The following is a 17,671-nucleotide window of genomic DNA, read 5'->3' on the forward strand; positions in this document are numbered from 1 at the left end:
TGTTGAAACTAGAAAGGGGATCAGTGGGAGAAGTCTTAAGAGAGTGAGAGAGTTGGGGAAGGCGGAAAGAGGAGAAAGGGTAACGGAGTTCATGTGACATGCAGGCAGGAGGAGAAGAGGGGACTGGAAGGGCACCAGCAGGAGATCGGGCAGGTGAGGACCAAGAAGAGTAAAATATCTGCGAACACCCCATAAAAAGCCCAGTACTATGTCTACTACTTTATAAAGAATGCTCATTATAAAACCTTTTGTTCTGTGTTAGGTTTCCTAACTACTGCCTAGTTTTATAGATTGAAATCATCTTTTCCACTCTGCAGACTTGGCTTTTCTGTGTCTCCACTGGAAGGGGCAGAAAGTTTCATATATTTGGTCCCAGTTTCCTAAGAGGGTATTGTACTTAACCTAAGTCACTTACACTTCTTACTTGGGGAAAACATCTTCCTTTCTGTCTTCCCCCCAGAATTACAAAAATATTGTGACTGACGACTCCTTCAAAGTTTAGGTCTTACCATCTGTGGCCATTAGAGGGCACAGTATGCCTGTATAATCAGACACCCCAGCCGAGAGCATTCTTGAGTGCTATGAATGATGTAATCGGGAGCTTGAACTTGTGTTTGTAACCTGCTGGCGCAGTTGCATTTGAACTCACCCCCCTGGGGGTACTTCAGCTAGTATATTTTTGCTATGGTTATATTATTATAAACAACTTACATATCTTAAAGGGTTCTTCTCCTCTTTCTCAGTGTATATCCCAGTCTGGCTCAAACTTTGGATTTTGCACCCTCCCATGTGTTGGGATTACAGGTGGGTACCACCATGCCTGCTAAGATGACAATTTTTAACCCTTTCTTAACTAAGGATAGACCAGGATCCTCATTTTTCCAATGAGGCATTTTAGTCAGATACTTGCCCAGGTGAACCACTGTTTTTATTACAAGCGTGATCAGAATGGTAGCTCAGTCTTTTGGATCCCAGTCCAGACTTCACCTCACACTGTTTGAAGACTGTTGCTTTATTTTTGTGTATGTTTGGTTTAGGTGGGTGTACAGTTTTGGATGTGCTTGTTCATGTTTGCACATGCAGAGGCCAGAGACCAACACCAGGTGTCTCCTAGAGTGTGTTCCATCTTAGGCTTTGAGACAGGATCCTGTTGTTCAATTAGACTGCCTGGATCAGTTTTAACGGATCAGGACAGTTTTAACTGAGACAGGATCCTGGTGTTCAGTTAGACCACCTGGCGAGTAAGCCTCCAGCCCTTGCCTGTCTGTTTCCCCATGCTGGTGTTGTGGAACCAGACTTTATGTGGGTGCCGGGGAACCAGACTCAGTTCTTCATGATTGTACATATGCACTTAATCCACCAACCAACCTCTTGATCTTTAAGAACATTTTTAATTTTTGATTTTTATTTTATGTGTATGGGTGTTTTGTGTGTCTTTTTGTATGTGCATGCATGTCTGTGTACCATGTGTATGGAGTGGCCAGAAGAGGGTGGTGTTGGATTGCCTGGATTGGAGGAACAAACAGCCATGCAAGAATGTTTTTAAAATTCATTTTTATTTTTTTGGCCCCAGCTCCTGGAATGACAACCCCGAGACTAATTTTTTTATTATTAAATGTCTAGGCCATAAGCCTTGGCTCATTCCCAAACTAGCTGTTAATTTATTTAACCCATTGAAACTATTCTGTGTCTACCATGTAGTTAGTTACCTCTTTTTCAATCCCGGCCTGCTTCTGCCTTTGTGTTTGCTCAGTGTCTCCCTCAGCACCGCCCTGAGCTCATCTACCTTCTGGTTTATGTCACTCTCCTCCTGTCTATCTGCTCATTCTCTTAAATCTTTACACTCCCAGAATCCCCTCTCTTCCTGTCAGTGTCCCACCTCCTATTTCTCGCCTTCGCTCCTTGGCCAGTGGCCTTTTTATTGACAGGTGATGCTTATAAGAGATTCTCTCTATACAGTTGTGAGCTGCCATATGGCTGCTGGGAATTGAAGGGTAGCCAAGTGCTCTTACCTGCCAACCAAGCCATCTCTCTGGCCTCCTCCACAACCACCAAACAATTTAAAACATGAATTTACCCAGAAAAACTAGAAGTTATGACATCATCTACTGAGCTAAAAAACATTCTGGAATTATATACGAAATGATTTTGTTCATTTAATACTAATGTATCTGTATATATGTCTGTCAGGTGCGTTGTAAAGGAACACTTAGTGTAAGAAACCCAAGAAGGAGTTTTAATAGTTCATCTATGTAAGTAACTATGTCGTTTAGTCCAGAAGACTGCATTGGTCTCCCCAAACATTACCCAGGCTCTACTTCTCCCTTGTGATTGGTGTAAATGATGACTGACAGTCTGTTTCGAGAAGCCAGAATTTTATTTCATCAGTCACCATGGTGACCACCCAGCAACCTGCATCCTTTGTTCTCCACAGTGGCTCCAGAATACAGTAGCATCGCTAATATCTACTTTTCTTGGCACATATTTAAAATGACATGAAAAAAAAAAAAAAAAAACCCAAACTATCCTTTGGTCATATGCAACAGAAGATTCTCCTTCTCAGTATTGGGTGAAGTTGGCTGTGATGTGCTCGTAGTTGGAGGGAATATAGTAAGCGACCCCTGGAACAAGGTAGAGGGACAAGTGTTCACGGCGCACATAAACTTTCCATGTCAAACATCAGCCCATTACTCTTGATAGAGGGGTGAGACCACCACAGAGAGAAGTGGGCAGAAATGTGATTTTTGAATGTTTAAAGATTTCTTTTAAAATATTTTCATTATTGTTAGTTATCTGTGTGTATGTGTGTGGATGCTTGCATGTGAAGCTCAGAGGACAACTTGTGAGAGTCGATTCTCACTTTTCATCATGTGGGTACCAGGAATCAAACTCAGGTGCCAGATATCTTTACCAGCTCTTGTTAGACCTGTTTAGGGATTTCTTTCTTTTAAAAATATTTATTATTATTGTGTGTGTGTGTGTGTGTGTGTGTGTGTGTCTGGCAAATGCACCACATGTGAAGGTGCTCATGGAGGACAAAAGAAGGAACTGAGACTACAGGCTGTTGTGAGGCACTTGAAGCAGGTGCTGGGTCCTTTGCAAGAGCCTTTAATTGTGGAGCCATCTCTCCAGTCCCTAGGGTGGCTGCTCTCTCCCTCTCCCTGTTCCTGTCCCTGTCCTTCTTCTCTCCTCTTTTCTCTCCACCCCCATCTTTTTGGGTAGAGGTACTATATTTCTCTTGTATTTGTTTTATAAATTGACGTACAGATATCTATGGATTTTCAGCTTTTAGGTTACCGTTCTATGGAGTATTTTTTTGGGAGGGGATAACCCCTTTCTTCTCTCATGTAAAAAGTTTTATTAATTTTGTTTCTGAAATGGTATCTTTAGTATTAGAAACAGTATCTGGCACATAGGAGCCATTTGATAAATGGTTCAAAATAAAATCTTTAAGGAAGAATATCACTTACTTTTGGAAGATTTTTTTGTAAGAAATAGGGAGGGCAATAGACTGAGAAACTTTCAGGATAAGAAAGAGATATGATGTTGATTTCTTTTATCTTTTAGGTAGTTCAGGCAACAAGAAACGGGTTTCATACCCAATGGTTTTGAATTGAATATCTTTACTTTTACTGTCCTTGCTCCCAGAGAAAGGAAGTTATTTGCAGACATGAGGAATAAGCTCCTTTAAAATTTCAGAGTCATTTCTGGAGATCAAGGTGGTGGGAGAAATAACAATCACAGCAAGCATTTTGAACACACACTCTGCGAAAAGACTGCAGTGAACAACATTTAAAAAAAATCTTACAGTAACCCCCATGGACCGATATTTCCATTTTATAGCTGCAGAGACTGATTCCTTAGTTGTGCACTGTAAGACTGTGATTATGAGAGGAGGCTTTTTACAAAGCCCATTGCTGCAGCCCATGAATTTCGGCTGGCCAGCTTTTCCTAATTATATGGTAGATGGCAAGGAAACTGTTTCTACCATGGTAAAATTGGAGAATGGAGCCTTCAAGATACAGCCTTTGCCTCCTGTGACTCTGTTAGGATTTTCCTTAGAGAAAACCATGCCCAGTGCTCTTTAAGTGGGAAGAAGTTTCAATGCTTATGCAAAACCTTTCAGAAATATTAATTGCTGGAGTCTGAATTTTATTCTTGCAATGTTTATTCTGTAAATACATAGTTATAAACATTCCTTTATCAGAGATTACACAGGAGGCAAGGGCTGAAGTTTTGATGAAGCTAGTTAAAAAGCTCACTTGGAGCTTTGGAAACCTGGATTTGTTTTCTGTTCTGTCAAATTCTAGGCTCATTTTTTTTTCCAAACAGGTGCCTTTGACATCTTGTGTTGCAATATTTTGAAATATCTCTTACATTCTCAAGGACTGGTACTTTTGCTGGACCTCACTGCAGGGTTAATAATACACCTGGAGGTTACTTACTACTTAAGATAGCTATCCTATTGTGTACTCAGCCTGTTTGCTTAACCTGCCTTTAAGTGTAAGAATCAACATACTTGCCTTGAGATAGTGCATAGGTGTAATCTTAGGTTCGTGCTATGTACTCTTCAAGACCCAGGACCAGATGCTTTTGTATCATTTGCTGACAACACATACATAAGATGAAAGCAACGCCCTGAAATCTACTATAAAGTTTGAAAACATCTGTTTATGAAAATTGGTTGATAAACACTGGTATTTATAGGTATTAAATATTTCTGTAAAATATCCTATTCCTCCCTCATATGATGTTCTCTGTGCTGCTCAGTAAAGACACAGCAAAGCCTTTGTGAGGGGCATACAGCCATATAACAGACACAACAGGTACACAGTCATCCCAGGGCCAGACAGATCGACAGATTTTTATAGAAGGCACAGATTAATTTATGCAACAGAAAGACAGAGGATGGAAGACACAGGTTTGATGGAGTAGAGAATTCAAATCTGAACTCCCTCTTTGTGAAATGGTCCCCGGGGGGTAGGTGAGAAGTACTTTTATTTCTTTCCTTAATGCTGCACTGATGCACTGTTGGCTCCCTGAAGTTAACCACCAATGTATAATCTACTTCACAGCTTTAGAATTTAGTTCCCTTCCTGTAAAAAGAGTCACTAATAATTTCAGAGTATTTATGTAATGATTATTTATGATACTCAATTCCTATACATACCCTTATTATAAGCATGTATATTATCATACTAGCCAAACACATTAATTAAAGATTTAATAAATATAGCCCTCCAACTGGAAGAAAAAGACATTCCTTTGCTTTTAATGAAAAAAACATTACCTTCATCCAAAGGCGTTTCGCCACTAAGGAACTCCCAGTATGTCTTGTGATTAACATTTTCAGCAATATTGTTGATAGAAGAGACAATAGGGCCCCAGGATGTCATTGTGGTTTCAAATCTAAGAATAAAATGTGAGCAACCTTGATTGAAGCCAGAAAAGAGGAGGCAAGGTGGGGGTACAGGTGTTCAAATGCTTTAAAGAACAGATGAAAATAATGTTCAGAAGAGAAAATATAAATGACTAGTGAGCATGGAATCATGCCACTCAAGGACCAGCAATATCAATTAACCTGGACCCTAAGATCTCTCAGAAACTGGATCACCAACCAGGCAGCGTACACCAGCTGATATGAGGCCCCCAGCATATATACAGCAGAGGACTGCTTGGTCTGGACTCAGTCAGAGAAGATGCACCTAACCCTTAAGAGACTGGAGGCCTCAGGGAGTTTAGTGGTCTGGTGGGGTGGGTGGTGTGGGGACATCTTTGTGGAGACAGTGGGGGTGGGGAGAAGGTTTGGGATATGGAAAAGTCAGAGAGGGTAGACTGGGAGGGGAATAAAATCTGGAGTGTTTAAAAAAAAGTGGAATTTCAATGGACAGCATTTGAATGGTTTTAGTTAATGTTTTTAGTTGAGTGGGTTGATAGGCATTTCCATATTTAGGTATTCATGTTTTATGGATATGTTATTTGGAACAAACACTTTATCTTGCATAGTGTGCATTTGCCACATTCCCCGGGTTTATTTCTGCTTGGTATGTTGAGGACTCCAGGAGAATGCGTACCTCCATATATGTACAATTGAACATTTCTACTCGTTACATCACACATATCTCCATGGCACAGTTGAAGTTGAAGGTTTTCTTGTATATTGCGTGGCAGTAAAAGGAGAAGCTATCATAGAGGACAGTGTATATGAGGAGCGTATGGGGTGCACTCTGTTAATCTCTAGAGATGTCCAAATTCTTAGAGTACCTAAGCCAAACAATCATGGGATTTGCTGCCTTTGGCCTCCATAGGTACCCACACTCACATGTGCATACCTGCTCTCCACATCACTAAAAATAAAATAAATTGTAGAAAATAAGGATGTTAGAGAAATGTTAGAGAAAAGTATGCCGGCCCATGAATCTGATGAGTCATAGCTGTTTGTATTATTTGTAGAAAAAATTCTATGAGATTATTAAATAATTGATTATATTGTGGTTTTGGAGGCAGTTGGTTCTTTGTTTTTTTCTAAGTTTCTACCATGTGTCATGTGTCATTATTATATTTACAGATAGAAGAAAAATTGGGCAATATTAAATGTTTAACTTGTAAAGTATATCCAGATGGTTTGGGTGTCAAGTGTCCTCTTTTTTCTCATGCATGTGCATGATCCTTTGATTCCTCCTAAACTGTGACTTCCTTATGTTCCACTCTTGCTTCCTCTTTTTTTTAAACAGTTGGCATTTCCCGACATGTAGTTCTCTCCTCTATGATCCACTTCCATACTCTACTCTTCCAGACAGAATAGTGGGTAGAATGTAAAGTCCAAAGGCAGACAAACCCATGCACTCTACCAGTTACCCGTTATGTACCTTAAGAGAGAGGATGGGGAGGGGAATACAGGAATTTGAGTCAGGCTTGGGGAAGGCAACACTGCTTGCAGCACTCACTTGAATGTGGAGTTTTTGCGTTGTGCTTCTTCTAGGACAGCAAGTAGCACAGATCCACTTTTCACACTAACCTCGATGGTCACATTGAAAAGCAGATCAACCCCCCTCAGCTGGTTGTTTATGGTGTATATGACTGTGATGTTAGATACTGAAGTGGGGGCCGTGGTAGGATTGTAAATTAAAGTTGGTGGCACCTCATGACCTGTGGAGAGCAAAAAGGCTAAGTTTATCAAAGGTTTTGGGATTTGAGTTATGGATGCAAAAGTTATTGCTATTGACAATATATTCCAGGAAAGATTTCAAGAAAAATAGGAACCTTTAAATTATTTAACAGAACTTTTGGACAACTACTCTAGAGTCCTGGTAGAGACTCCATGTTAAACTTGTGGTGTCACTGGGAAGCAGCCTAGGCAGTGAAGCCAAGGTAGCAATGCTTCCTATGACGACAGTGGGTTTGCTTGACTTTGGCTTCTGTAGATTCAGCATTGGAGTTCATGAAGCTCCTATCATTTCTTCCTGTCATATGAAGCTGGCGAATTCAGGAGGAAGTATTTGACAAGAAAAAAGAATCGAAGGAATTGATTTCAGAGGTTCCCCCCCCCCCCCGGAGTGACAAAAGTTTTAGGAAGACTCCACATGGGCAATCTGAATTTTTAAATATTTTAGTATTGTATTAGATTGGATACAAAGATGCTATAAAGTGCCATGTCAAGTTTCCAGCCTATCCTGCTGCAGTTCTGTAAATGTCAGGCTGTAATTATTAGATCTTAAAGGCTTGGATGAATTTCATCTGTGCCTTTTAAGCCCAAATAAAATCAACAGTTGGTAATTAGTCTCCTCCCCCTTTCTTTTTGCTTTTACAGAGTAGATGGCATTGATTTCTATTTAATACTGATTTTATTACTGTAAAGACTGTAGTTTGTATGTCTGTTTTATGACTTTGTATAGAGTAGAGATGACATAGTGATCTTGGCAGTACATTCAAGGAATGTGTGAAGCTTCCTGTGGTGACCATGGGACTTCTACCTCCTTAAAGTAGGTGTTTAGTGTAAGGAGATGAATTCTTAATGTTAGACACTATGGTTGTGTGCTAGTAGAGACTATTAGGATCGGAGATCAGTTGTAGCTCTAGCCCTGTTGGATAAATTTACAAAACATTCTTATATGCTGCTTAACATCAAGCCGCATGCTATATTGTACTGTAAGTCGCAAATTTGTGACATAAGAAAGGGAGGGCAGTGAAAAGTACTTACCAGGACCACACGTTATTTGGGGCACATCTAGGTAAGTCTTGCCTATTAAGGAAGGGAGAATTTGGGCAATGGACATGGGGTTCTGGAATTTTCCTTGCTTAATCTTGTTGAGTACTGCATGCATAGTCTTCTCACAATCCCATTCCTTAATAGGTTGTTCAGGTGTCACAGAGAGAGCCTAGGGTGGGCATGAGCAAGGAGAGAGAAAGAGAGGGAAGATTAGGTATAGTGGGGAGTAGGCTCTTATGAGGGGTGAACTTGGTTGCTAATCTTTATGATATTCCAGAATCCAAACTGAAGCAGCACAAGGTTTGGAATTGCATTTGTTTTTCATAGCATCTGTCCCATAAAAGTCATAGAAGGAGGGGGGGCATCACAGCGGCAAAGGCATTGGCCTAGTATGAATGAGGCTGTGGGAACAGTTTCCTAGATAACAGTGACAAACAAATGCTTATTTAAAGAATTAACAGTGAAAGGCTGGAGAGGTGGATCAGTGGTTAGATCACTGTTGCTTGTCCTGGGGACCTTGGCCTAATACACAGAACCCACATGTCAGCTCACGGCCATCTGTAACTCTATTTTCAGGGGCTCCATCTTCCTCTTATGGCCTTGCGCTCTTATGGCCTCCTCAGGTATTAGGCATGCATGTGATGCATAGACATAAATGTAGGCAAAACACCTTATACACATAAAATAAAACAACAAAACAACAACAACAAAATAGCCACTAACAGTTATCTGGTCACTGATGAGAGTCAGGGAATACTGTCAGGGCTGCTGCACTCATGAGCAGTTTCTCGCTATAGAACGAGGGTAACAACGCAAGCCTCAGAAGGAGCTGTAGTTTAGGGCAACTTGGCTCATGCAGTACATTGCTTTTGATTTGTGTTGTCATGCACAGCTTTTGGTCAGCTCCTCCTAAAGCCTGTGTCTATGTCAGGACTGTCAGTCATAGCTCTACAGCCCAGGCCTCAGGATGAAGTCATGGCCTGGGCTGCACTGGTTTCCTTGGGAATAGTGACTGGTGGATTCATGCACCAATCGGTTCTTCCCTGATACACCAGTACTGAAAGGAAAAACATTTTTCCTGCTGTGTATTTCAGTTGGGACTGTATGAGTAAACACCGAGCTGAGCTGTCATTACCTATGCTAAATTCCTCACAGCAGGAGAGAATGAGTGAAAGCAAGGATGAGAGACCGACTAAGAGTGGTTCCTGATGCCATCATTTGGTCTTTTTATTCCCTTTATTCTTGAAACCACTTCATCTAGTCTTGAACATCTCCAGGCATGTAAAATATTAAATTGTCATTTTAAAATTGGGCTTCTGGTACTTTCAAAACAAGTCTAGATTACTATACCAAGCAGTTTACTTACCCTTGCAAAGATTTCTGTTTCTTAGGGCTAAATTAGAAAGTATAAATTCTGCTTGTCTTTGGAGGGGGCATCCTTTGACAATCCAGTGAGCCAGTTTGGGAAAGCCTTTTGCAAGTCATGATGTGGCAACTATCATTGCAGCCTCCCTTCCTTTAACAGTCATAATAACTAGAGCCACCAAGTGTGGTAGTGAGCTTCATTGGCCAATGACAAGCTTGCATGAAGCTGGGAAGTGAACATGGGAGAAGGAGGAGAAAGAGAAGGTTGTCTCAGCTAGGTAGAACAGAGTGGGCACTTGGACATTTGTGACAGGTACAGTTACCCTGTTAACTTCAGCAAATGCTGACTGCACTTCTCTATAGAGGGCACTTTACAAGGCAGGTTAGTCTAAGAGTACTAGCTAGATATTCCTCAGCAGGAGCAGCTTCTACTGTATATATATATATATATATATATATATATATATATATATATTTTTTTTTTTTTTTTTTTTTTTTTTTTTTTTTCTTGAGAATAAAACCTTAACTCCAACATGGTAGAACATTAAGCTGTCAGAAGTAGTTGCTAACTCTGTATGAAGAATTTTACCAGACTCTTGTCGAGGTCAGTGTCTACGAGAGGAAACCTGGGTGCAGTAGATGGTGGTGGAAGGGCATGAAGTTTCAGGGTAGAATTGCCTTTAGGAAGGCTTACGAGTGTCTCTGGTCATACAAGGACTGCGTTCAGGAAGAGGGTGGGTGAGCAAAGGCTGGGAAGGATTATAGCACTCCTGTTGTGCTTAGATCCATGAACAGTGAGTGGACATGATACTGTACTTGTGATGGTTTGTGTATTACATGTTATTCGACTTAGCTACAGCCTTGCTCTTATGGGGAAAATGAAACTCAAGGAAAGTCAACATTTGTTCTAGATGGGGGAAGCCTTGATATTCAAACCCTGTTGTAATGGGTCTAGAATCCTTTGATCTCAACAGCACTTTTCAGATTAGATAACGGTTATAGATTAGACACCTGTTGGTCTAACTTTACAGTCTTTCTGGGTAAACTCCAGGTGCATGGGTAGACAGTCAAGTAGGGAGAAGTTATGTGTCTTATAAGTGACAAGAAATCTACATGGGGAGTGGTAGCTGGATATGAATAAGGTCTTACCCTTTGATGGGAAAGCTTGTGTTCTCAGGTATAATCTACTGGAGTACACAGAAAGCAATGAAATCCAAGATAGAATTAATAAACAAAATCGGCAAAGCAAGTGGTTCTGCATCTGGCACTAAACCAGGCAGAAACCTTAAACAAAGTTAAGCGAGGATTCCACCATGACAAACCCAATCTTAAGCTCATTCCTTCAGGGTGCCTGCTTTCCACAAACATTTCTAGACCTGAGTTTTGGGGATTCTGTTTTATGGTTTGGCCATGGAAAATGGTTTTGATTCATGATAAAATTGTGGTGACCATAACAAGAAGCGGGCTTTGCTCTTAAGCACATATTATTTTCGATTGGTGATCTGTCTTCATTCTTATGCTTGGAATTGACTATTACACATGTTCTGTGGACTCTTCTCTAATTTTTAGTGTGTGGAGAGTACTAACAGCAGTCTTTTTTCTTCTCTCCAGAGATGATTTCCCTCTAATTGTAGCTACATAATAGTAGAGCTACATAAAATTAGGCCTCCAGCCCTTTCCCTTTCTGGGAGTTTCTGAGGTTTGGAATTTATGATGCAGTTTTCTCTTAATCTCCTAACACATTTAGAAACTTTAGAGCATCAACATCTCAGTATTGCTAGAGTATTTGACCACCTGTGATGTTATAATTTATGATTCTAGGTGACAATCTCTCTCATCATCATAGATGCATATATTTTCCATGGAGGATTACTGCCCCAATCAGCAGGTGCTGGAGGATGGTGACACATTTGGGGCTGTCAAGAAGCAACCCTTACCCCCTTGTGGTCCCAGAAGGGGATAGGAACACATCAGGAAGACCAAGAGAGTCAACTAACCTGGACTCTTGGGGATTTCAGAGACTGAATCACCAACCAAAGAGCATATACGGACTGGACCTATACAGCACCCTCCCTCCAACATATGTAGCAGATGTAAGCTTGGTCTTCATGTGAGTCCTGAACAACTGGAGCAGGGGCTGTCCTAAAGCTGTTGCCTGTATGTGGGATATGTTCTTCTAGCTGGGCTGCTTTGTCTGGCCTCAGTGGGAGAAGATGCAGCTAGCCTCATAGAGACTTGAAGTGCCAGGGTGGGGGGATCCGGAAAGGGGGCTCTAACTGCTCAGAGATGAAGGAGAGGGGGATTAGAAGAAGGATAGTTGTGGGGGTCACTGGGAGAGGTGGGGGGTCACAGTGAACAGGATGGAAAGTGAGTAAGAAAAAAACTGGCATGTCACACAAAGGCAGGAAAGGGATACAGTTATATTTTAGTTCAAAGTATACTTTTTAAAAAGAGAAAAATAAGCATTTTTCACAAGTCTGGGGATAAGTGAGGGACAGAGTGGCCTGCAGACTCAGCTGAGATACAGGCTTGGCTCTCCGATTTACTAGATCTTTTTAATTGTTTATCTAATTGTGTGTATCTGAGTCAACTTTATATTACACACATTAACCATTTTAAATACAAACCAACTTTTTTGAAGGTAAAGATAACAGGAAAGAAAGAAGACTTTCCTGTTAAGTTTGAAGCAGAAAATTCCATCAATGTTTTGGGAAGACTTGCTTTAATATCAGTGTGTATACCAAACATTTCATCATGTCTGTTACTAGTCAACTGGTCATCACTGATAGTGGACCCTCAAAAAAATCTTGATTTATTTGTTTCATTTTTTTTTCTAGAAAGGAAAAATGAATTCTTTCATGTTTGTCTTCACATTTTACCTATGAGCTAGCAAAGACCTGCATTTTCTTAGTGGAGAAACTGATGCAAGGTAGTTCCAGAATTGACCCCAGTCATGTTAGACTTTCCTAGTTAGTAGACACATAGTCCCTTGGCCTTACAGTCCAAGGTTATTAGTGTGGCCTAGGTTAGAGCATAGGATGTAGTTACCTGCATGGCAAGGCCAGTGCTGTAGATGTTTCCAATGATGCCATCAGCTTCGATCCTCAAGCTGATATTATCCACAATAGTCTTCAGTGCCTGACCAAACAGGTCTCTGTAGCTTTCCTGAGAGCCCACAGGAATTCTGTTGTACATGCAGGTCAGGGCCAAGGTTGCCACTGCTCCTGTGTCTGTGGTAGAAGGGAGACAGATTTCCACCAGTCACCACCATAGCCAGTGTTATTGTAATCTAGTCATAGGACCTCCTGTAGCTCTCGGCATGACCTGTGGAACAGGACCTATCTTCATTTAAGACAAAAGGAAATGGGAGCTCAGAGCAGGGAAGTAACAGCCCAAGGCCACATAGCCAGTAAGCAGCAGCCTTAAAAACACTTGTACACAGTCTCACTTCTCTCTTCTTAGTGTCAGCAGTTCTGGAAGGTCGAGCTGTCAGCTACTCAGGGAAGCCATGTTGGTCTTTCCAGCACAGCAGCCCAGGTCTCTAGCAGCTGTGATTTATGCCTGTTTTGCTCTGTCAATGTTCGGTAAGTGCTTGGGCAGTGGAGAGTCTGTATCCCCCATAGTACCCAATACAGGGGCTTTTTCTTATTTGCATGTGATAAACATGTGCACCAAATGAGCAGAACTGACAAGACTGGAACAAGAAAAACAAAACAAAACAAAACAAAACACTAGCAAGTGGCAGCTTTCCCCCTGGCCTTCTCACCTCATCTGGATTCTCAGAGCGCCATTAAAATTGACAGTGTAATTGATACCTGAAGACAAAGAAGTCTACCATACCTCCTGAACTGACAGAGATGTCCCAACCACGTGTGACTTTCCAGAGAAAAATGGATACCAGTCTGTTCTTGATCCCCTGGGAAGGACCAAACTGTGTCTACCTGCTGTCTGATAGTAAAAGGAAAAAGCTTACTACTGAGGCTTGTGGAGCAAGCGAAAGTCTGACATGATATTATTGCTTAGAGGGTGGCAGAGGGCTCTGTGCCAGGGCCCCACTGAGGACAGATCAATTGTTAAAGAATGGTGGCTTGTTTCCATGGTTTTTGTATTTGTGTCTAATGCACGTTTTAACAAGATAGACACAATGCATCATGTAGCTACAGTTTTATGGAAAAGTTAATTTGTAGGTGTTGTTTTTCAGACCTTTGATAAATTTTTTTCTTTAAATTTCAAAAAAATAAAAGAGAGAGAAAGGTCAACTGAGGAGGGATCGGTGCACATAGAAAGGTCAAGCAGAGGAAAGAAAATCAGGTAGGAAAGGGATGTCATTCCCAGGCAGCCCAGTGTGAGTGAAAATAGCTGGTGATAGAAAGGGTATTTGGATGGCAAAAGAAGAAACATCTTGGAACAGAGTGTGGGAGAATTAGTAACAAGGAGTGAAAGGTAGGATTGAGGCAAGGCATCTCCATTTTATTTGAAAATAACTTATGAGGTGTGTAATGTGTTTATTGTCCCAGTGGAGATCTGTCCTTAAATCACATGTCCAACAAGCATTTGTTCCATGTTTTTATCCTCGGCCACCTGCGTGGCTCTCTGTTCCATTTCCTCTTCTTTATTTCCTCCTCCATCCCCACCTCTCATCCACTGTGACCACGATACTCCCAGCCCGGTCAGTGTCTGATGGCAACAGCTTACCCACATTGAAGGGAGAGGAGTCCATCATCAGGGTCTTAGCGAAGCGCACCGCGATGGGTAAGGCTGCCTCTGAGTTCTGCTGGCACAGTGCAAGGACCGCCAGAGCAGGCCCAAAGAAGGATGCGAATTCAGCATCCGGAACTCAGAAGAAACAGAACCATCATTAGATTGACACTTAACACACTGGAGACTTTTTGACTAACATGGGCCAAAACTTTTAAATAGAAATCATTAGAAAACATATTGTCACAGGATGACACTGTTTTTCAGAGTAAGTGTCAACTGCCATTTGAAGAGAAGGGCTGGGTAGATGGTGGCTTCCCAGATGGCTTCATATTGGCTGAGAAGTGAAACTCATGGGGGTGGGGGTGCTGTCAGAACAGAGGTGGCCTCCTGCCTCCTCCCTGACTTTTTACATTTCCCACATCCATAACTTTCCTTTCAGATTGGAAATTCTCAGATAGGACCCTCCACTCTTCCCTTCCTCCCCCCAAGATCTTACTTGAAGGTGGCCAGTTCTCCATTTTCTTTTGTAGAGTAGATACTTTACTTCCAGGGTCTCGGCAGGAGGAGGTGAGAGCCATAACAGTGAGGGCAAGCTGCCCGTTAGTCAGGCCTGAAGAAGGGAGAACAGAATGACGAGGGCGTTATCATTATCATCATTGTGCGTGTGAGCAGGCTCACTCGCATGTGTCTGCATGTATGTGTGGGTGCATATGTGCACATGCACAAAAGGCACAGAACATAAGTGACGGTCCAAAGTCCTCTTTGTGGAGTCAGTTATTCCCTCTGTTGTCATGTGGATCCTGGGGATCGAGCTCAGACTGGGAAATCTGCATAGCCACTTCCCTCGTGTACCTAGCCCATGATTTGTTAGGGATAACATCTCACTTTGTGGATCTGGCTGATCCAAATGCAGAGACCCTCCTGCTGAGCACTGTGGTTACAGGTGAGCATCAGCACACACAGCATGCCCCAGCCTCACATCTGGGACCCGGACTTTGCAGCAGTGCATCCACATCACTTTAAAATCTCCCCTTTCCAAAGAAGGAAATACAGAAACAAACCCCCAAGGAGACATTGAGTCTAGAGTTGTCTGTGTGACTTAATGACTGCATAATGAAACTCGTTATTTCATACAGTTAGTATATACCAAAGAAGAATCTCTGGTCGTTTTAGAAAAGAGATGAGAACGTACAAGTCCATGGAAGCTTACAGGCAGAAAGTAAACTTGGTTATGCACTTTGAACCTTCAGGCAATTCCTGTGAAGTAAGTCTTTGTTGATGCTGCCAATTATTGATTTTGTCCTTAGAGGGCAAGGTGAGTAAGTGGCATCTGGTGACTTATTCGTAAGCAGCAGGTCTAGCACCAGAAGGCCCCACTTTCCCCAAATCTGGTGTTCCTTGGGTATCCCTGCCTCCTTTCCTGATGCTGCTGTCTCATGTGTCTAGTTACAGATGTTCTGCTGCGGTCTAGGGAAAAGTGAATGCAGTGTCCTAAGAGGCAGTACTGGGGTGGGCGATGACACAGATCCAGGGTCTGGGGGTAGCCTATGTGTGGAAGATTCAAACTGCAGGGAGGGGCTCCAGTGTCTAACCTTCACTGTCACTGGCCATGAGCTGGTAAGTCAGGAGCTTCTGGGCCTCCAGGTTGTAGGTGCCAGCCAGGTTCATGGCAATCAGGATGCTGGGGTTTGGGATAGCTGACTCTGTCACCGAATTCTCCATGAGCAACTGTAGGCCATTGATCCAGGGTTGCTGATCTGGGGGGAGAGCTGAGAAGAGGAAAACCACTTAGCACAAAATCACCACTCAGACCTCTTTCCCCTGAGCCTTCAGACTCTCTCCCAGGAACACAGGTCTCATGCCTTTTAGCAGAAGGCCTGATAGCTTTGGGGGTCAAGCAATGGAGGAGGAATACAGAAAGTATCAGTATTTTTTTTAGAGGTGCATCCATCAGTTCTTACACCTTCAGTGACCTCTATTTTTAAAGTGAATTTTCCTGTGCCAACTTTGAGCAGTACAGCTCAGAGGTAATTAACATGATTTCTAACCACTTCCCAGAAGCCACTGATTTCTTCTACATTTATTTCCCTCTATTCTTCCCTCTATGTGACATAATTTACTCTCAGCAACTATCCAAACCTCCTATGTGCTCTCAGTTACCACCAAGTATCAACTTTGTCCTAGCAACCAACAGACCTGCATAATCCAGTCTCTTTCAATAAAAAATGCCCTGACCAGACCCCCAGAGAATTGTGCTGTGAGGTCATAGATGTTCACTTCCATGGATGACAGTCCATGGAACATGCCTCTGCCCTGACTGAGGCCCACCTCTTTGGCACACTATAGTGATTGCTCTTCCACCTCTTTCTTGTCAGCAAAACTGGACCTGAAACCTCTGCCTCTGCAGGGGACAGCTCCTTTCCCATCAGAATAGTCACTATACTCACAGCAAGAGCTTTGGGCTTTGGTGCTGGTTTCTGCCACAGCCCAGAGAACACTTAGGAGGTACAGGGTAAGCCAAGCCATGCCTCTCCACATCTCCCTTTCCATGAACACCAGTATTTGCTAGTGAAGTGTTCCTCTACCTTCTCTGGTGTGCACTTATTCTTATAACAGTCTGCTCTAGAGCCAGCCACTCCTAGCTACCTATGCTGACCCCTTCTATCTTGATACAACTCATTCCCATTTGCCTATCTGAGTTTACTTACTGTCTAGGGCTTTCATGTTATGTAAAGGTGAATGATAAAAGAACCTGAAGGTTGGGTACTGCAGCAAAGACAATGAGTATCTCTTAAAAATTCTTACAGGTAGGAAATTTGACTAATGTGTGATTATAGACAGGACTTCTATGCCAGTCACCTCCTGATGCTGATCTGCAATGATTTCTTTAAGGTTTAGGTGTTCAGTATGGATAAACTCATTTCGACATGCAGGGCACCCTTTTTAGGCTCTCTGGTGGAGATACACCTCCAAGTAAATATGCTGACTATATGCAATTCAGTCAACCTGGACCTGAATTCCAGTCAGGACACCCTGATGTTCATTGGTTTTAAGACAAGGGATGGAGTTTAATTTTCTGGAAATTGTTTTGTTTAATTTTGCTTTCTCTACCCAGGGATAAAAGTAGACTTTGCTACCTATAACTTTCACATAAAACATGTTTTATTTTTAATTAATGTATGCAGATATGTATGAGTGCATACACACACTTGCACATACATACATATGTGTGTGTGTGTGTGTGTGTGTGTGTGTAGACAGACTGGGAGAAAGGAGAAGGTGTCAAGTGTCATTCTCTCACTTCCCATCTTTTCCCTTGGAGACAGGAGTTTCTTCCTCAACCTTGGGTTTGTGTTGTCTGCTAGGCTGGAAGGCAGAAGACTCCAGTGATTCTTC

The 17,671-nt window shown here is 42.1% G+C and overlaps 1 protein-coding gene across 1 annotated transcript; it reads right to left on the bottom strand.

Moving 5' to 3' along the window:
• Positions 1–2,559: 2,559 nt before the first annotated feature.
• Positions 2,560–16,801, bottom strand: CBLIF (cobalamin binding intrinsic factor; the record flags this gene model as incomplete). Its single annotated transcript, XM_080912740.1, has 9 exons — positions 2,560–2,621; positions 5,291–5,409; positions 6,948–7,149; positions 8,201–8,378; positions 12,623–12,804; positions 14,270–14,410; positions 14,772–14,885; positions 15,868–16,044; positions 16,723–16,801. 9 exons carry the CDS (start codon positions 16,799–16,801, stop codon positions 2,560–2,562), a joined length of 1,254 nt encoding a protein of 417 aa, XP_080768866.1.
• Positions 16,802–17,671: the final 870 nt, after the last annotated feature.

The sequence above is a fragment of the Micromys minutus genome, assembly GCF_963924665.1.
Source record: "Micromys minutus genome assembly, chromosome: 2".
Lineage (NCBI taxonomy): Eukaryota > Metazoa > Chordata > Mammalia > Rodentia > Muridae > Micromys > Micromys minutus.